Raw genomic sequence first — 21,238 nt, 5'->3', positions numbered from 1 at the left:
ACTATTCTATAAGGACCTGAATGTTGAGTGCAGTAAGCTTCCAGATTCGTAACAATATAACGCCACATTAGTTCTTCAAGCCAGTTGTTTGTGTCCTTTATGACATCCTTAAAAACAGGAAGTTTCCCGTTTGTAATGATTTTCAATTTTGTTTGACTGCCAGACAGGCAGACAGACTAAAAAAATTAATCACTCCTCTCTGCACATACCCGACCAGGACGGATGCAGAGCCAAAATAAGCCAAGCTACAAGTTCGTTTTCTGATTCGTGTTCAAAATATAACATTTCATTTAAATATGTTGTTCCTCGATCATAAACTGACAACCATAAATGGATGAGACGGACAGACGCACAGACATGAACCAATTGCTTAACCCTGTCTTTTGCTTCGTGTGCACGGGTAACAACAACCAGTATGCAACAAACAAATATATAAAATAATCGGTAGATAAATCCGTTTATCCCTTACCACCTTCAAACAACCCAAATGTTGCAGATTTCTTAACAGTCATCTTAAGGCCCGTTCACTCACTCGACAAGAACACAGCATAGGCAATACCAATAACAAGGCTGTGAGGTCGATTTCAAACCTGGAGGCAAGCGCTCAGTCCAGAAGGAGTCCAGAAGCAAATGTGGTTTTACCTTGACAATCAGCTGAGGCTCTTACCGGCTTCCTCAATGCAGATTGGTCACACCTGTGCAATAGTGTGCATTCTCATGACTTGAACTGAAAAGCTCCCGTGTGCACTTTGCAAAGACATGTAAACCGGATAAGAACATTAAAAACGTACAGCCAGAGGTTTGAATAGAGGAGGACAAAAAATATGGAGAGAAGACAAACATCTTATTGCACGTTCTTTGTCTTTCGGCTGCTCCCGTTAGGGGTCGCCACAGCGGATCATCCGTTATGATCCGCATACTGATTTGGCACAGGTTTTACGCCGGATGCCCTTCCTTACGCAACCCTGGTCACCTCTTACGACACAGGGATAAGGATTGGGTTTCGTCATGATTCCGGGCTGCCCTACATCCTCTCATAGCGCGGCCCAGCGCAGAGCTGCCGTCCTCAAGCGATCCTCCAACCCAAGCCTCCGAGTAGCCGGATTACAGGCACACGCCACTACGCCCGGTATAAACACCTTATTGCACATATGCAAGAATATTGCACCAATAGTATGTCACTCTTATCCAAACAAATGCTAAGGAATAACTCGTTCCACTAAACAGTTTTATTAACCCCTAAGGATAATTCCCACAACAATACAAAAGTTAAGTTAACATAGAACACTGTTTTTTAAAATTGAGATTTAAGTAAACATCTAAATGCAATTTGATCGATATACATGTGTGTGTGTATGTATATATGTATGTATATATATATATATATATATATATATATATATATATATATATATATATATATATATATATATATATATAGTGACGTCCACGGGACTTGAACAGTCCCGCCAACGTAGAATGAGCCGAAACGATGGGGGCGGTTTATTTATTTATAACCCAAAGATGGCGGTCCTAATCGCTCTACCGCAAACGGGACGAGGAAGGTGGCACGAGTCGCTTTTCACTGAGTTGATAACGTTTATTTCTCGAACCAGAAATAACAAGACTCGGTAAGAAGAGGGATCCGGGGCGATTCGACGGGATGGTGTGGGATCGGGCGTGGGGAAAACACAGACAATTCCAATGAATATACAAATCTCAAACCCTCTAAGGTGCCAGGTACACACACACACACACACACACACACACACACACACACACACATACACACACACACACACACACACACACACACACACACACACACACACACACACACACACACACACACACACACACACACACACACACACACACACACACACACACACATACACATACACATACACATACACATACACATACACATACACATACACATACACATACACATACACATACACACACCGTAGCTATTTCTGGTGGTCAGGCTGGACCGTGGTGTGGACGCAACAGTCCCTGGATTGGCGTCGGACGAGCTGGCCTTGCTCTCGTCAGGGGGGCAGGAGAAACCGTGGTGCTGTCGACCTCCTGGTCTTGGCCCAAGTCCGCTCACAGCCGCCAGGGATCCAGCTCCGGCGCCAAACCACGAGCAGGAGAGGGAGGCAGGTCCGCCCGCCGTTCGACCCCGTACTCCGTGCCAGCAGAACCCCAGAGCCAACCAAGGTGAGGCACGAGGCTCAGCAAGGCTACAAGACACGAAGAAACCAGGGCCGAATCAGCGCAACAACAAGCACGCTCCCAGCACAACAACCTCCACCCGAAAAAACGGTCTTTCTGTCCCGATCTTCTTCCTCTTCCTTTTCGACCCCGAACAGAACCTTTTTATCCTCCCGTCCTCGTCACTTCCAATCGAGCCGTTTTATTGGCCCACCGCCGTCGCCTTCCGCCAATCGTGATCACGGGGCGGAGCCATCCGCAGCACTGTCCTGTGACGTCACGGCAAGCCTCCAGAGAATACTAAAAGGGGTTTACGCAGACACACTTACCCTATCCCGTGTCCCTATCTAATTACGTGACAATTATCATTTCCCCCTTGAAGAAATGGACATTTACTAGACAACTTATCACCACTGAATTGCTTCTTATTACATCGAGATCCTGGTAAACTCGAACAGCATGGCATACCTAATTAAACATCCTAATTACCCTTTGAATGCATACCCCCCTCAAACGTAACACTGCCCCCTCCTCTGGTACCGCAGCTCCTGCAAGGTATATCACAGGCGCTACCGTACCAGCCTTAACACTTACTGACTCACACCTAATTAACCTAACGAAATAAAGTAGGAGGGGCAATGGGCAGCAAGTCGCAGCAAACTTACCTATCCTGCTTAATGTACTACCCCCTTATGGCCTTATCCTCGCCTAAACAATCATTCATTTTTTTATTTTTTTATTTTATTTTATCACATGAGAGCACTGAGCGAAGTTGCACTCCATCCTCTGGATCATCGCTCTTGCCCAACACTCTTCCAGTGATCTGGGGAGGGGAAACAAAAGGTTCCACAAAAACACAACACTTATACTTTACATTCCTACTCTAAGCCTTAACGACACTATTCACGGGATATTTACACTTGACCGCCTCCCCCAGTGGATGCTAATAGGCCCAGCGTTACCTGGGGAGCCAATTTTCAAATTTGCTTGCCCCAAAATTATGCGGACCTCATGCCCTTGCTGCACATGTCAAGTTGTGCAGGATCGAGTGGGACTCTCACATCTTCACAACATTCACACCATGGTCATCATCACATTTCTATGTCATGGTCCCCATTTTAATCATGCAGGTTGAATCCCGTCGTGGCCGTGGGGTGGGTTACCACAAGATGATGGGGGCATCTCAGGTGCAACCATGCCCACAGGTAAGCTTTAGTCCAACCCGGACGTTTCTCCGCCCCGCTCCCTTTGATTCCCACCCCCCTGGTAGCCATCAGCTCTCATCCCGTACAACACACTGGCTCCTCTGGCCTTCCTGGGTCGCCAAGGTCCTACCCGCCTTGATCGCCCAACCAGACCCTCTCCCAGTTGCCTCCAGACACTGTCACCATTAGCCACCAGGGGGTGAATCTCCTTGAAGGGGGTCGCAATTCCCGCTCACCGTGAGCTTCAGCAATCCCTGCGGACAAGCACATCATCCCCACCCACAAAACCCACATGACTCCCCCCACCCCATCGGCCTTACATGTGACACCTGCATCTCTAACACTTCACGGACCATGACCTTCCCTGTTACCACACCATGTCCAATAAAAAATCAACGTGTGCACCATACAATTCACTTCTAAACTTAAAACAACTCACACAGCACTTCTCACCCGATCCACGCACCAGCCATTGGACAGCCACTTGTGCCCGCTTTGTTACCAATTACCCATTGTCCCTATTGTCACTCTAAAACCCAGCAGAACTTACAAACACATGCCAATTTTCCCACAATTCATTTTTTTTTCCACCAAAGGAGGCACTTCGCCACAATCTCACCAGCCGAGCATGGCCCTATATGCTCAGCCCGATCTAGTCTCCCCGACCCCCGACAGTGATTTCCGGACCCGACCCGACCCATGAAAGGGCATCCCGGATAGACCTGGCGGTTCAGCAGGAGGATTCATCCTCTCCGGGCTTGAAAGTCTATTGGAGGGTCTCTCCATCGCCGAGTACCGGCAATATCGTTGCATGTGTCCTCTTCGCCTGCACCGGAAACAACTCCCCATAAAAGGCCCCCGTGGGTATCGGTGTAATGTCTCTTCCGGTTCCGGACCCCCTCGGCCATAATCAAATTCCTCTATTGGCTGGGGTGGACCCCGCCGCTTTGGCGCACCAACTACCGAATTACCCCTTATCAAACTTGACAGTTTCTGGCAAATTTCCTGAAACATTTGGGTAATGCCAATTTCTCCCAGCCCCCCTCCCTGATCCTGAATCTCCGCCTGTCGGACCGTCACCGATGGCCTCTCTGGCACCCGACCCGGCCGCCTCCACGAGGCCAGCCGGGCTGCGCACTCAGCCGCTCGGTGAACGGTGGGTGGATCCTGTAACTCCACTAGCGCTCGGACCTCAGGGTCAGGAAGAGCAGCTAAAAAATTCTCGAGTGCCAGTCTGTCCCACGCCTCCACTGTAAGGTCCCGATACGCGATCCTGACTGATTGGTTAATGTCTTGTGCCAGCTCCTGCACTGTCTCACCCTGCTTTAATCTGCGGTGCTGGAGCTGGGCCCGCACCAGATCACAGTTTGCCGCGAACCCAAACCGACGGCTCAACGCCTCGCAAATGTGGGAGCTGGTCAACATCCCCTCCGCGATCACGTTTAACACATCTGCGGCTGGTTCCCGCAACGTTGCCACCAAATTCCCTGTACGTTCCCGCTCATTCCACCCATTTAGTCGGGAAATGCACTCAAATTGCGTCAGAAAAGCTTCAACGCTCCCTGACCCATCAAAATTTACCAGGGGGATCACTTTTACGGTGGCCCGCTTCTCAGTTTCTCCCTTGTCCGAATCCAGCCCAGGGATCAAACACCCTTGTGGCTGCGTATCCAATTTCGGAGCCCACTGTGGCCAAAGATGTTTTGTGGTGAGGGTCTCATGGGTCAATTTTGCCTCCTGTTCCAAACGTTGAATGGACCGATTCACCTCTTCCCGCAGGATCTTCTGGGCCCGCACAACCTCCTCCAAGGCTCCGTCGCGAGTTTGTAGCTGCTCCTCAACCAACCCGGACACTCTACTTACAAAAGACGGCTCTACCAGGCCTTTATCCAAGACTTCATCTTGGCTCATAATTTTATCTTGTTCGTCCAAACGAGCCTCCAATCCTTTTACCTCCTCCGCCAAATTCATCCCTTGCTTCCTCAGCTCTCCCCACTCTTCAACTTGCAGCTGCATACGAGCATCCACACAGGCACGATGACGTTCCAGGCTTTCATCCACTTTATCAACCCGAATGTTCGTTGCATCAATTTTATCTCCCAATTTTTTTCATATATTTTCCCCCTCCAATGTAATTTCTACCTTTGTTTCCTCCAATCTATCCTCGAATTTGCTTTTTATTTCTCCCAATTTAACATCCACACACTCCTGCATCTCAGTTTTCATTTTCTCCATCTTTTCCCTCAATTCATCCCTCATTAAATCAATCCGTGCACCCAACTGTTCCCCCATTACCCCCAATTGATCTGTCATTTCTGCCCCCTGTGCCGTCATTTTTGCCATTTGTGTCATCATTTCTGCCCTCTGTGTCACAAATTGATTTGCCATTTGTACCGTCATGTCCGCTATTAAACGTTCCAACAGTGTCTGGATCGTCATCGCACCGGTTTCCGGCGCTGCCGGCCCCGTTACGGGCGATGAAGCACGGTCCACGCTCGGAATGGGGGAGGTTCCAACCCTACCCCCGTCTCTCCCTTCTTCCCCCGACTCGCTGCCAGACACGTGGCCTTCCTCCTCAAACATCTGCACATCCGCCATGGTGCAGAAGTCCCGTTTGCCGCCAATCAAATAAAATTTGAAAAATCCGGCCAAAATTTTCCTGCGCTCGCGCGCTTTTCTGTAGTAATTTTATATTCCAATTCGTGACGAGATTTTAATCTTGGTATATTCTCCCGATACCAAATATAATTTAGAGGGGTTCGAACATCCAACACCCTGACACCAATGTGACGTCCACGGGACTTGAACAGTCCCGCCAACGTAGAATGAGCCGAAACGATGGGGGCGGTTTATTTATTTATAACCCAAAGATGGTGGTCCTAATCGCTCTACCACAAACGGGACGAGGAAGGTGGCACGAGTCGCTTTTCACTGAGTTGATAACGTTTATTTCTCTAACCAGAAATAACAAGACTCGGCAAGAAGAGGGATCCGGGGCGATTCGACGGGATGGTGTGGGATCGGGCGTGGGGAAAACACAGACAATTCCAATGAATATACAAATCTCAAACCCTCTAAGGCGCCAGGTACACACACACACACACACACACACACACACACACACACACACACACACACACACACACACACACACACACACACACACACACACACACACACACACACAACGTAGCTATTTCTGGTGGTCAGGCTGGACCGTGGTGTGGACGCAACAGTCCTTGGATTGGCATCGGACGAGCTGGCCTTACTCTCGTCAGGGGGGCAGGAGAAACCGTGGTGCTGTCGACCTCCTGGTCTTGGCCCAAGTCCGCTCACAGCCACCAGGGAACCAGCTCCGGCGTCAAACCGCGAGCAGGAGAGGGAGGCAGGTCCGCCCGCCGTTCGACCCCGTACTCCGAGCCAGCAGAACCCCAGAGCCAACCAAGGTGAGGCATGAGGCTCAGCAAGGCTACAAGACACGAAGAAACCAGGGCCGAATCAGCGCAACAACAAGCACGCTCCCAGCACAACAACCTCCACCCGAAAAAACGGTCTTTCTGTCCCGATCTTCTTCCTCTTCCTTTTCGACCCCGAACAGAACCTTTTTATCCTCACGTCCTCGTCACTTCCAATCGAGCCGTTTTATTGGCCCACCGCCGTCGCCTTCCGCCAATCGTGATCACGGGGCGGAGCCATCCGCAGCACTGTCCTGTGACGTCACGGCAAGCCTCCAGAGAATACTAAAAGGGGTTTACGCAGACACACTTACCCTATCCCGTATCCCTATCTAATTACGTGACAATTATCATTTCCCCCTTGAAGAAATGGACATTTACTAGACAACTTATCACCACTGAATTGCTACTTATTACATCGAGATCCTGGTAAACTCGAACAGCATGGCATACCTAATTAAACATCCTAATTACCCTTTGAATGTATACCCCCCCTCAAACGTAACTATATATATATATATATATATATATATATATATATATATATATATATATATATATATATATATATATATATATATATATATATATATATTGTCCTGCGTTCTCACCTTCTCTGGTGAGAAAAATGGTGTGCAAGTATGTTCTCAGAATATATATATATATATATATATATATATATATATATATATATATATATATATATATATATATGTATTCTGGCCTCTGCAATGTTTTCCTCTTGATGTTATGTACTTTTGACAGCTGCCGGCCTTGCTCCGGGCCACATCTGATGACTTGGAGCCCTGCCCAGGCTACCTGTTTGAAGAAGCAGCCAGTATCCTACCTGGAAAAAAGAAAACTATACGTGTTGTGATGAAACTGTGGTGACTCAAAGCTCGGCTACGTTTCTTGATCTTTCTCCGATGAGTTTTTCAATCCTTCCGTGTAAAATTTATTGATAAGATAAACCAATGTCCCATGGTTAAGAATGACTTGAATATTCGATAAAGCTGCTTTTTTATGACTGATAATTTGTTCGTTGGAATTTTGTAATATCGTCAATTTCTTATGATGCTTGCGTTCGTTGTTAGATCCCACGTTTGTTGTTAGATTCAAAAATCTGGCCATTGTGCATCAGCCAAATCAAAGTCAGGTATGCTGGCCAGGTACATAATGTTACATATTCGGGGGCAGGAGGGATCACAAGGGGAGTTCTCAAATCCACTATCCTGCTGACGATCCTGAAGCCGAGGAACTGCCGATAACTCCGCAGCAAAGTGGGTTGATAAGCAATTGCGGATGCCGTCTAAGAAATTTAATTCAGGCAGGGTCCAGCATCCGAATCCACTTCACCTTTCCGATGAATAAACCCCTGGATAGAGTGCCGTGCTCTCAACGACCCACTGTGATTACCAAACGGCCGAGCGATACTGTAAGTGGAAACGTTGGCTAAAAGTTACTCATAATGGAACTGCAGGGGTGAACTCCCTGCTACTACCCACACAATGTCGAATCAATAGAAAACTGACAATCGGACAGTTTGGAAAAAGGTTTATTCAGCTCGCAAAAGGCACGTATTTACAAGGCAGTGCCATAAAGCAAAGTTCATACCCTGAGCACAGAACCCCCTTCTTACTCAGTCACTTATCACTGGTCTACAAAACAGGTGCCTCAGTCATTCCAGCAAAACAAGGTAATGAAGAGGAGAGAGAGAGAGAGAGAGAGAGAGAGAGAGAGAGAGAAAGAGAGAAAGAGAGAAAGAGAGAAAGAGAGAAAGAGAGAAAGAGAGAAAGAGAGAAAGAGAGAAAGAGAGAAAGAGAGAAAGAGAGAAAGAGAGAAAGAGAGAAAGAAAAAAAAGAGTCAAAATGGGGTTAAATTCTTCCACAAACACAGCGCATATTCCCTTCCCACTGATACAGGGGGTGGGGAGGAGGACCCAATTTAGCTACACAATATACTATGGAGATAACTGCACTCGCGTTCCTCTATGTGTATTGTTTGTGCTTCCCCAGGGTCTCCGAGAACCGTTACAATATGATTTGTCTTCGTGAGCTTTGTGCTCGGTTGGTGTGGCCAAACATGTCAACTCCTCCAGAGTGGTGCACAGGTTTGAAATCTTCCATAAACATAAAAATTGGTTATGTAAACAATTTCAGGTGACCAATTTGGATTTGCCTAACCGACTTTCTCGGACACACGAAAATGAGGACATGGTGAGAAGAGTGAACGGATGAATTCCTGCTCTTATTAGTTAAAACTGGGTGATTTTACTATCTTAGTTAAAACTAAAAAAATATATCTTTGATACCTTTTCAAGACTATGTGTCATATCAATGCTGGCGAGAACAATAAATGTATGAGTATTGTTAGTGGACAATATTAATGAATGACAAGTCTGGAGACGGCGATGGTTCACGAGCAATGTACACGGTTCGCCTTTTTTATTTTTTTGACTTTTGAGGGGACGCCACGGGCAAACTGGCGGGAATCGGGAAAAACGTAAATGATGAAAGTTGTAGTACTCGAAGAGCACTACTTGCATACCAACTTTCATTCGAAACAGTTGAAAACCCTAGGAACTCGATGCCCAATTTATTGATTTTTTTTTTGACATTTTCTAAGTTCGTGACCTTGTGACCTTGACCTTGGGACGAAAATGAAAAATCGAGCTCCGTGGGGCTATGCAGGTGCCATTGGGCTAACCAAATACCGAAACCCCCTGCCAGATTCGACAAACCCCCTCGGAGAAGATGTAACTTGAAACCGGCTACCCCCTAAAAACACATGTTTTTTGGGCGTGGCTCCGCCCATAATGGGCGCAGCATGCCCATTCTCTCGAAAACACAACAAGGTCATGATATAAACCTCCCACCCAAATTTTATCAGGATCGGATCAAAACCCACGGAGCTATGCTCAGGACAGACAGACACACTCCCATAACGAATATAGTGGTCACTTACTGACTCGTGAACCAATTATCTCATGAATCATTCTCTCAGTCAACTAAGAGAAATCTCAAATCCTCGTAATCGATGGAAAAATGTTCACCAAATGGCTGTTGCTTAAACGTTTTCAAAGAAACCTTCTCCTCCTGTTTTCATGACATCATGGCTTCCCAACACTGTCATGCTCTCGTCGCATGCTTAGCCCAATCAAACAGCTCCACACAATATTCAGTGTCCAATCGGCAAGCACGTATCGTAGGCTGACTTAAAGAAATGGTTTTCAGTTGGCATGATTATCAAAAAACACACAACAAACTAGAACAGCACTTGGTCGAGCGCATACCTCCGCCGGGTTGAACAGTTTAGGTTTTGTATCCCACTGTTGGCTGGATCTGCATCTGGACCTGAAATGATGACATCTAATCGGCTTGTTCTTGTCACACACCCAACTCATCCACCAAGTTTCGTCCGAATCCGTCCACAACTTTTTGAGATATCATGCTACAAATCGTTTTTAGCCCGGTCTCTCAATGGTGAAGAATCACTTAAAAATTATCAGATCTGGATCCGGATTCACATTCGGATCTTCATCAACCTTTCATCAATAGATCCTCGTCACACCCCCAACCAGTCCACCAAATTTCGTCCGAATTCGGCCATAACGTTTTGAGATATCCTGTTCACAGACAGACAGGCAAACAGTGCCTGTCTGCTCTAACGCAATGGTTGTTTGCATGATTTGTGCGGGCGTGCTTCCGGGCTTGAGGTTTCTTTAATGCCTGTAATTCAGAGATCTCTCTTGAGTCTCCAGGCAGTTGCCATTGTTTGCTGGAGTTTCTGATGGATCGTCTCAAGAGTGCGTCATGTTCCGGCAAGCTGAAGGTGAGGTGTCTATTTTGTGTATCTTTATGCGTCCCTCTCTGGAGCCAGAAGCGTTGCATTTTAGACTTTTTTTTGTTGTCTTGCTGATGATAACCTAAGTCAAACACTCGTCCAAGATTGAAGCGTTAAAATACTGGCTTGGCACTATCCCCTTGTGGTTGTTATCGTTAACTTTTTGGATCTCTCTCTCTCTCTCTCTCTCTCTCTCTCTCTCTCTCTCTCTCTCTCTCTCTCTCTCTCTCTCTCTCTCTCTCTCTCTCTCTCTCTCTCTCTCTCTCTCTCTCTCTCTCTCTCTCTCTCTCTCTCTCTCTCTCTCTCTCTCTCTCTCTCTCTGTCTCTCTGTCTCTCTGTCTCTCTGTCTCTCTGTCTCTCTGTCTCTCTGTCTCTCTGTCTCTCTGTCTCTCTGTCTCTCTGTCTCTCTGTCTCTCTGTCTCTCTGTCTCTCTGTCTCTCTGTCTCTCTGTCTCTCCCTCACCCCTCGCATCCCCTCTTGCTTTGCATGCAATGCTCTATGTTCTTCTGAATATCAGAACACTGCATTACCCCTTCCATTAACTTTTTTTTTAATGTAATAGTTACTTTTGTGCATATTCTCTTTTATTTCTCGTTCCACTTCTGTTTTTTGTTTTTTTATTCAGACCCTTAAGTTGTGCCGGCATCTTTTGTGCCAGGGGTCAACACACTTTGCACCAGCTTTGCGCCAGCATGCCTCGTTGCTGCAGCAAACAGCAGGTAAACATTTCCCAATAGCTGCGTACATGTTGACAATTCTTCACTTCACCTTAAGGTGAAGGGGGAGAGGTTGTAATCGGTGTGTGTGTGTGTGTGTGTGTGTGTGTGTGTGTGTGTGTGTGTGTGTGTGTGTGTGTGTGTGTGTGTGAGTCTGCATGCAGATCTCCTTTAATATAGATCGTTCATTCGCAGATCCTATGTAATTGATATACCCTGTTCTATATCTATTGATATACCCTGTACTATATCCTCTACAGTTGAAAGCTATTTCTATTTTTTTCTCGATAATGAAATTAAATAAAGTTGGTGACTTTAATCATAACAAGGAGCTGATACTCGAGGTCCCCCGCCTTTTGGGTGGTGCGAGGAACGGTTTTTGAAATATTGCGTACACAAAAGTACGTGGACAGATGGTCGGTCGGTCGGCCAGTCCGTCGATTGGATGGGGCTCATTTTAATGAGTAGAAAATGCACAGTATTTGCGCGGTGTCTGCGGCCACAGCAAATTATTTTTCAAGACAACATTTGCAGCATTTCTCTCAATACTTGCAAGCACACATCATATTGTTGTGGGCTGGGTATCGGCGGCGAACACGACCGCTAGATGGAGCAGTAGATTCGGCTCCACTGAACACCCGGAATTTAGATCGTTCCTTTCTGATAACTCTGAAGGTACGGGTCCCTTACCGGATCGTGAATCGTCAATAATGCAACCACGTGGGACAGGGTTATTTGCCAAACTTCAAAATACCTAGGGGCCCACGTGGTGATCTACCAAGGAATTCACACCCTCGACAGAGCTCGAACGGGACGAGCCGTTAGCGTGCTCGACCCGTACGTAACCCGAGCGGATGGTTATCGAGGTCCAGTCGGTCCAAATGCACAACTACGGCAGCAATGGCCTTTTTAATCACCCAACACACACCGTGCTAAACCAATGAAGGAAAGGACAAGGACGAGCTGAAACATTCAACAATTGGGGTATTTGTTTACAATTGGGGGGAGTGAACACACAAGGAGCAGAGTTAAACCGACTAAAAGAATTGCAAGTATGTACAAGGCACTTAAACAATCTTATATATTATTTCCGAGTTTGTGGTTTCGTGTCGCGCTATCTTCGACTTTGTTCTGCGCTCGAGTAACGTGATATTCGGCTTACATTATCTCAAAGACCATATGAGGTGCATGGTACAAAAAAAAGTAAATAAAATGGTTCTGAAACAGTGAAATCGTATTCCACTTACTGCATTAAAGTAAAATTTCTGCTGATACTCTGCATCAGTTCCTTTCTCAAACACACCCACCCCAATATGTCGCGTAGAGCACGGGTTTTGCTAGTTCTACTTCAAGATGGGGCCCCAGGACACACACACGCACACACAAATACCCAAAATAAGTTATGGCCATGGCCTTTATTCGGCCCTTCAGCTCGGGAGGGAAGGTTAGCCGAAGGGGAGAAACTGTCTTGCACCTCTCCGCCTCGTGCCGTTTTCGACATCCTGGATCCGGTTCGGCGGGACACGAACCCGCAACACAGTGCAAGGATGGACGCCAGCCAGCACAAAGGTGGACCAGACCGAACGCCGGCAGGCCAAATGGGACGACCAGGCGACGAGGCTCACAAGGCGACTAGGCGACCAGGCGACGCGACCTTGACGTTCTCCGCACCAGACAGAATGCCCCGAACAATTGAACTGGCCAACGCTCCTGCCACGAGCACACCGTCCATCCAACGCTGGTCCAGACAACCACACTTTCTCCTCAGGCAGGACGGGCTTCGTCTCCTGGCCACTCGCCCCCTCATTAGTCGGACACATGGTGTGCAATTGCGCACGTCGCCCCCGTGATTGGCCGAAAGGGGCGCCAAGTCCGCTGATTGGACCGGGGGTGGGGGGGGGGGGGCGTGGCAGCCGTCGCGGCGGACCGCCTCTCAAACAAGGAGAGTAACATTGTCCTGCGTGGGCTGCGCTTATTGGCCGACCAACGGCAACCTCGCTCGCATCCCCCTGATTGGTCGAGAGCTGCCGCAAGGTCCCTCCTTGAACTCCGCAAACTGCGGGCGCTATGACGTCGGGTCGAAGAAGCGAGGTGAAGGCGTGTTGTTGTTGTTATAAATGTAAAAATGTAAAAGAAAACCCTGACTATCAAAATAACTCCGCAGCGCATGAACATTTAATTCCCATTAGACAAGGGATGGAACCCTAACTAGAAACACGTACTTACCGATATAACTGTTCTATAAGGAACTGAATGTTGAGTGTAGTAAGCGTCCAGATTCGCAACAATATCACAGGCCCAACTAGCATGCTCAGACGGCCTTAGTTATGTTTCAAGCTGGCTAGTCGATCCCAGGCTTGAGGTGCACTGCAAGGCCGATGGGCTCAACTAGCCCCGGGCGGCCTTCGGTGAAGTTTGACAAAGAGATCTGATTTAACCGTCCGTGACAGTTTTATATCTAATTTTACTGCAAGTCATCTTCTACCTTGAATATGGATGATTACCAAGTTAGTTGCGCCTCTTCCTGAAGGTGTATTTATCTGCACCTCGATCTACTACAAGCTCCATCGTTTATTCAGAGGCTTTAAAGAAATGGCATTGCACTCAAACAGCTTTGCATAGGAATAATGATCTATTTTATATTTTAATAATACCTGATAATATTGTTACGAATTTTGGCCTGTCCGGCGTGCGATCCAGGTAACTCAAATCGCGACACGTCGCCCACCGGAAAGGACAATTCGGTCGTGACCCTCCTGTAACTACCGCCAGGAGTCAGTCCTGGGTGGGGGTTTAACCTCACCACGATCGTGCCAATTGCCCACCCGCGCAGGATAGGGTTGCTCGCCAAATTCGACTTACCTAAGTACCTGCGTGAGTGGTCGACCGGGTGATCGCACCTCGCCGCAGGTCAACTTCGGACACAAACCGCTTAAGCGGCTCGTTCCGTGCTGCAGGGATAACCGAGCGGAGTTATCGTCGACCTCGACGGTTCAGATTACTTATCGGGTGTTTCAACCCACTACCAATCCCTTACGTGATGCAAGATGGAACTTTCAACTGAGGAAAGGACGCAACGAAACGGGAAACAGTTTGACAAGCAAGCACTTTATTTTCACACACACAACACACGCACGTAAGGCAGTCATGCAATGTGCAGCAAAAAGGAAAATGCAACAAAAGCAAAAGCACTACTACCGACTATAATTATTTACAACAATTATACTTGTCGGGACTCGGCGCCACATCATTCATTCAAAATAAACAGGAAAGACCTCCCCATAGGCAGGGAGGTAGACGGGGTCCGTTGACCAAATGTGCGCGGAACCTGGAGGAGCGGCCAGGTCCACGAGACCGAAGGGTCCTACCCGCGCCCTCGTGGCACGATGGCGGGCAAGCCGCAATGTCCGCGCAGCTGCGCCCCGACACCGTGCCCCTGGCGTGGTCAGTGAGTCCTCTCCGGCGTGCTCTGTGCCAGCAAGGTTGGGTCAGCACCACGGTTAGGGTGGGGAATGAATGGGGCCACCGGCACTATCTCAGCGCGGATGGGGGAGGATTGTTGATGCTCAGGGTCGAGCGAGGGGAATGGCTGGCTGGCTTAGTCGCTTGTGAAAGCGAAGGTGGCTCGATTCCAGCGACGAGACGAGCGACCCCCACACTACAACTCAACGCAGTTCCACACAGACTCGCGTCTTTTATAGACCGGAGGAGGAGCCTGTATGCAGATTTTAGGATCAAAACGTGATTGGAGGCGGGGCCACGCCACCCTCTATTCAGCCATTGGTGTGGCAAAAAGGGGCGTGAGCCTCTTTTGATCCGAATTCCTTCCTGAGAGGAATTCACATCCATCGCGCTTGGAGGCGGGGCCACACCGCCCGACACTCGCCCATTGGACGGAGAAAAAGGGGCATGAAGCCTTCCTGATCCGAATTTTCTCCCGTTAGGAATCCACATTCATCGCGCTTGGAGGCGGGGCCATACCGCCCGACGCTCGCCCATTGGACGGAGGAAGAGGGGCGTGAAGCCTTTCTGATCCGAATTTCTCTCCCGTAAAGGCATCCATTGCACTTGCGGCTTGCCGTGTTCGGCAGCAATCACCGAACGTCTTCGGACAGTACGACATTCGGTGTTGACTGGTGGTGGAGTCGATGGTTGTGGAAGGAGAAAGGCGAAGGTGGTGGGGGGTTTGCTGTGGTGGTTTGGTGGTTGGCGGGCATCGTTTTGGAATGGCGGTGAAGCGATGTTTGCGGGATGGAGTTGTGGAGGTAAAGAGGCGAAGGTGGTGTTTGAGTCGGCTTAATGGTCCAAAATAACGATGGAGAAAGAAAAATGGCGACCTCAAAGCGTCGCAGCCCGGATGAATCACACATATATTCCCTCTAAACAACAGGTGTGGGCTAACTACACATGAACTTATCGATATATCTCACCTGAGGACCCTTTATGGTGCATTGCGAATTTCCACAGCTGCAACAATATCAATTGATGATAAATTGCACAATTCTCCGATTTACTGTATTTTCCCCTTTTTGCCTCAAAATTCATGATTACAGAGTTTAAAAGTCAAGTTCTCAAGAAGCCATGTCTCTAACCACCAGATCAGTGCAAGAGTAGTTATGTTACTTGTTTTAATTATTTAATTTCTGAAGCTGCACACGCTCTAATTTTCACGGGCACATATGGTAAAGGCTCCATTGAAAATGCTACACTCTCAATTCTTCTTCGTTCGTAAGCAGGCTGCTGGGTAGCATCATTGGCTGAGGGCGTAGCTGTGCCGCTGATGCAATGCTCTCTGCTGGGTAGGGCAGGAATTTGTAATATGTTCATGGTGCCAACGATAGTTCGTCTACTCCACCGCGAAGGACTATTGTCATCAAGCCAGTTGGTTCGGTGTGGGTACCTCTCTCACCTGTCATGGCACCTCAGCAAAAGCTTTCTGTGACTCATTGGAACTGACTCAATCGGTCATTTTCCCGACCCGAATCTTCTTCTTCTTCTTCTTCTTTCGGCTGCTCCCGTTAGGGGTCGCCACAGCGGATCATCCATTATGATCCGCATAGTGATTTGGCACATGTTTTACGCCGGATGCCCTTCCTGACACAACCCTGGTCGCCTCTTACAACACAGGGATATGGTACACCTATTTTAACTGGGGTATACACCGGCCCAGTATACTGGTACTCATTTCGCCGACCTCCGAAGGATGACAGGCTGAATCAACCCCCTGGTGTATTAATTCAGTGGCTCAACGGGGCTTGAACTCAGGACCTCTTGGATCCCAAGCCGCTGCCCTAACCACTGCGCCAACACCAGGCGACCCGAATCTCAACCAATGGAACTCTATCTCTTCTGGATCTGATTTTGACAAATTTCCCCAAAAATATCTGCTGTTCTTTCTCAGCTCCAATCGGTTCTTCTGACCACGTCCTTGTCAAAGTAGACATCTTTCTGGCTGTTATCAGAGAACCACCTCAGTGCCGTCGAGTCTGGCATTTCACTCAAGCCGACTGGCAGGGTCTCCAAGCAGCCATCAAACTTATAGACTGGTCTCCTATCGTTACTTTCTCCAACATCAACTCATCCTGGGAATTTTTTCAAAGAAACTTGCTCTCCCTCATGCACAGATTTATCCCCTCTGGTCTTCAGTTGTCCTACCCTTCCTCCCGCCCTTGGTTTACTGAAGTTTGTGGTGAGGCAGTTGTCCTGAAACAACTTGCCTTTGCCTCATGCAAAGCAAACCCAACTGAGAGTAATCTCAGTTCCTTCCACAAAGCTCAGAACAAGTGTGTATCTACCCTCAGGAGAGCCAGAAGACAACAACTTTCTCAGCTCAAGTCTGAATTCTCATACCTCTCTCCCTCCTCAAAATCCTGGTGGCATCTAATCAAATCTGTTTCTGGTGTATGTTCCCCCTCCATCCCCTCCCTTACCTCAAATGGCCGCACTGCTGATACCGCACATGAAAAGGCTGAATGCCTAAACTCGGTGTTTGTATCGAAATCTTGTGTCCAAAACCCATCACTTTCTCTACCCACCTTACCCAGTCGCACCCAACTGTCCCTGGACTCTGTGTCCTTTTCTCCTGACAAGGTGGAGAGCTTGCTGTCAAACCTCGACTCAGATTCTGCAACCGGTCCAGACGGCATCAGCCCACGTGTCCTCAAAGCCTGCTCTTCTGCTCTTGCTCACCCACTCTCTGTTCTATTCACCCTCTCATTTGCTCAAGGTCATCTGCCATCTGCTTGGAAATCAGCAAACATCACTGCCCTGCACAAAAAGGTGTAAAAACAGATCCCTGCAACTACAGACCAATCAGCCTTCTCCCAATCAGCAAGGTTACGGAATCCATCATCGCTTCAGACATTAAATCCTTCCTCTTCTCCAATGGCTTGATTTCTGATCATCAATTTGGTTTCAGACCAGGTCACTCCACCCTGGATATGCTGCTTCTGCTCTCCCAACAATGGATGGAGGTCCTCAATACTAGACATGAAATCAGTGCCATATCCTGAGACATATCGCGTGCTTTTGACACGGTCTGGCACCCTGCCCTGCTCACCAAACTCTCCTTCTTTGGTATCCAAGGCCATCTAACAGCTTCTCTCCTGTCGCAGCCAATGTGTGGCCCTAAATGGAGTTCTTTCATCCCCTCTTTCTGTCCAGGCTGGAGTTTCTCAAGGTAGCGTTCTGGGCCCTGTTATTTTTTTCTGGTTTTCATCAGTGATCTCTCTGACTCTCTGGAAAATCTCTTTGCTGATGACTCCACCCTCTGCCATACCATCTGTCATCCCTCAGACTGGCAAGCAGCAGCTTCTTCACTCACTGCAGATCTGGTTAAAATCACAAACTGGTCCAACACGTGGAACATGTCTTTCAATCTGACAATTGTCACACTCTCACTATGTCTCTCCGGAAGGACCGTTTGGAAACCCCCCCCCCCGCCCCTCCATCCACCTTCTCAACAATCCTCTGAAAGAAGTCCTTTCTTTCAAGCTTCTGGGTCTCACTATCTGCCATGACCTTTCCTGGGAAAGCCACATTTCAAACCTCACCACCAAAGCCAGTCACCGACTGGGAATCCTCCGTCATGCAAAGTCCTTCCTCGGCCCACCTGAGCTCCTGACCACTTACAAAGCTTTTGTCCGCAGCCTGATGGAGTACTGCTCTCCCCTCTGGGCTGGTGCTCCTGCCTCCCACCTTTCTCGGCTTCATGCTGTGGAAACCAAGGCATTTCGGATCATTGGCAACTCCCGCGATGAGGCTGAGTCTTTGGGCCTCTCATTCTCTCACTGCAGGCAGGTCGGTGGTCTTACTGTCTTCTACCGTCTCCTCTCTGGTCTCGCCCCCTCTCTCCCCACGCTGTGTCTGCAATTTGTTCCCACCACATTTCCGCAGGGCGCTCAAGATCCGCCACCAACCCCCTTCTGGTTTAACTACCAAAATCAAGAATCACTGCTCACCTTCACTCTTTCATTCCTCTTTTTCCCCACCTTAGGAATAAACCCTCACTCTGTTCAATCCCATTCTTCCCTCCAAGCCTTCAAAACAGCTGTTCACCACCACCTCTTATTCTCCCCCATCCAAAACCTCGATCTTTTCTACCCCCGATAATCCACCCAATTCAAATTCCTTGTTTTCCTTCCTAAAAGTCCCTGTAATGTCCATCTTTAATTCCCGGTGTTCCCCGCCCCATCCCTCTCCCTTCCACAGATCTCCTAATGTCTCTGTTCCCCACTGTTTTGTCCTTCCCACTCCTGCCCCTCTTGTCTCATGCCCCCCTCGCTGTGCGTTGTGTGTTAGCTCTTATACGAGCCTCGACAAGGTATAAAAAAATTAAAAAATTACACCATGGGATCTTTAACTTCCACCAACTAATGCTTGCAAACATGACTCCTGTTTAACATCCATCCGAGCGACGGTACACACATTGGTAACTCGCACCCTTCCTGTGAAACATCAGGATGACAGTTTATAGCTGGGTCGGGAATCAAACCCAGGCTCGACAGCTGAGAGGCGTTTTGCCTTTAGACTCCTCCAGGTGCAATTCCTGAAATAATTGGCTATAAATGTCCCTTCTTTCATCCAAATTTATTTATTTCATGGAGGTTGTTCAAAAAGAACACACGCTGTAATTGTAGCCGATTGTGAACATTTTGAAAGGTTTTGGACATGAAGAGGAACCGCTCAATAATTTCATGCAAATGCCAGATGGAAACGAAACGAGATGACTGAAAACGTCTGCACACCATGGCGCACGGCCATGACAGCTGACATTTTCATTTTGTCAGCTGTCAATGACGGTGTGGACAAGGCCAAAAATGGAGCATTGCAGCAGCTTTTTACGCCGACGCTGACAGTGGCCATTATGTTTACGGGTTGTCCGTCCATATGTACGTCCGTCCGTGCTAATTCTCTCTGTTTACTCCGCAGTCGTTTGAGCGACATATATTTTTTTCCCACAAAATTTTCACTATCGGTGCAATTTCTCATGTGGAATGTTTTAATGATAATTATGACGTCATGGGTCACGTGGTGAAGCAGCCATGTTGGAAAAAAAGATAAACTTTGGACCTCTGTATCTCTGAAACCGCACCGTGGAAAAAAGTGAAACTTGGCACATAGCAAGTACTCGGCATGGGGAATAAGTGTGTGTTTTTTTTGATGATGTCAGAAGTGGCTTCGTTGAACACTTTATCCGATCAGTATGAAAATGTTTGAGAGTCATTTCGGGGTAAATCGTATGGGGTTGGTGGGGGGGAGGGGAATTGATGATGTCATCGGTCATGTGTTTCGGCAGCCATTTGTTTTTTGTTTTTTTAACATAAAAACCTTCAAAAATCTTTTTCTCCGGAACGGCTGAACAGATCGAGGCGAAACTTTACAGGTATGATCGCCTATCCATGAAGAATAATAAGTTATGTACCTATGACGTCATAGGTCACATGGTTTGACAGCTATGATTTTTTGAAAAATATACCTTTAAAAATTTTCTTTTCCAGAACGGCTTGACAGATCGAGGGGCAACTTCACCCACATGTTCCCCAAGCCTTGGGGATACCAGGGTGTTCACCAATAATTAAGAGGTTCCATGGTCTGGCAGCCACATTGGATTGAACGAAAATCTTTTCGAAAATTGAAAAAAAAAAATTCTCTTGAACCGCTTCATCAATCGGCGTGAAACTTCACAATTATGATCTCGAAGGAATATGTGTTTTAAATTTAAACCTAATCGGATGCATGGTCTGTCAGCTTAAATTATTTAATATTTTCAACCTGGGTTCAGGGATTTAAATCATACTTGGTAGTTGGTACAAGTATGTTAAATGATGTAATAATGCGGGCGGAGGCATATCTGGGGAGGCAGCGAGTACACACACCATGGCAGCAGAAGTGTTTTCAAAGTAGCTCAAGAAAGTCATCAAGGAAGGATGCTACTCAAGAAGTTCACCATTACATACAATGTCCAACACCGATCCCCGCGTTGAGTTATTTCCGGCCATTGTCTCTGTCCTGCCGGTTCAACTCTCGTGTGTTCACCTCGTCCACCAGGGCTGTTGAACGATTGAGTCTTGTCGCGGTGTTCTCTCTCTCGTACGGTGGCCTGTCCAGGATGATTTAAGAGTTCAAAGGAATTTTTTTCCCGAAAGACAATCTTAATGAGCTTTAATCAACCTGATTATAATCGGCTCCACGCATTAACAACCGCTCTGGACATTAACACCTCGTTCACTCATCAGTTAAATCGAGCACGGGGACAATCGAAGCACACGTCTTGTCACATGTCACCCGTCTCTCGACA

At 47.7% G+C, this 21,238-nt stretch overlaps 1 protein-coding gene across 3 annotated transcripts in view; it reads left to right on the top strand.

Annotated features, from left to right (window-relative positions):
- The window catches only part of TEPSIN (TEPSIN adaptor related protein complex 4 accessory protein), a 69,815-nt gene that overhangs the window by 4,615 nt on the left and 43,962 nt on the right, over positions 1 to 21,238 (top strand). For 2 of the 3 annotated variants that reach the window (XM_085886292.1, XM_085886289.1), the window contains exons 2-4: positions 7,646 to 7,718; positions 10,620 to 10,711; positions 11,349 to 11,442. In XM_085886292.1, coding sequence (XP_085742418.1) covers positions 7,646 to 7,718; positions 10,620 to 10,711; positions 11,349 to 11,442 — 259 coding nt within the window. The remainder of the gene's footprint in view (positions 1 to 7,645; positions 7,719 to 10,619; positions 10,712 to 11,348; positions 11,443 to 21,238) is intronic. The other variant, XM_085886291.1, reaches the window with a different exon arrangement.

This window comes from Eptatretus burgeri, chromosome 6, assembly GCF_056783735.1.
Source record: "Eptatretus burgeri isolate ZD-2024b chromosome 6, Ebu_testis_v1, whole genome shotgun sequence".
In the NCBI taxonomy this organism is placed as follows: Eukaryota; Metazoa; Chordata; class Myxini; order Myxiniformes; family Myxinidae; genus Eptatretus; species Eptatretus burgeri.
The sequence above is the reverse complement of the archived record's forward strand: the minus strand, read 5'-3'. Positions and strand labels throughout refer to the sequence as shown.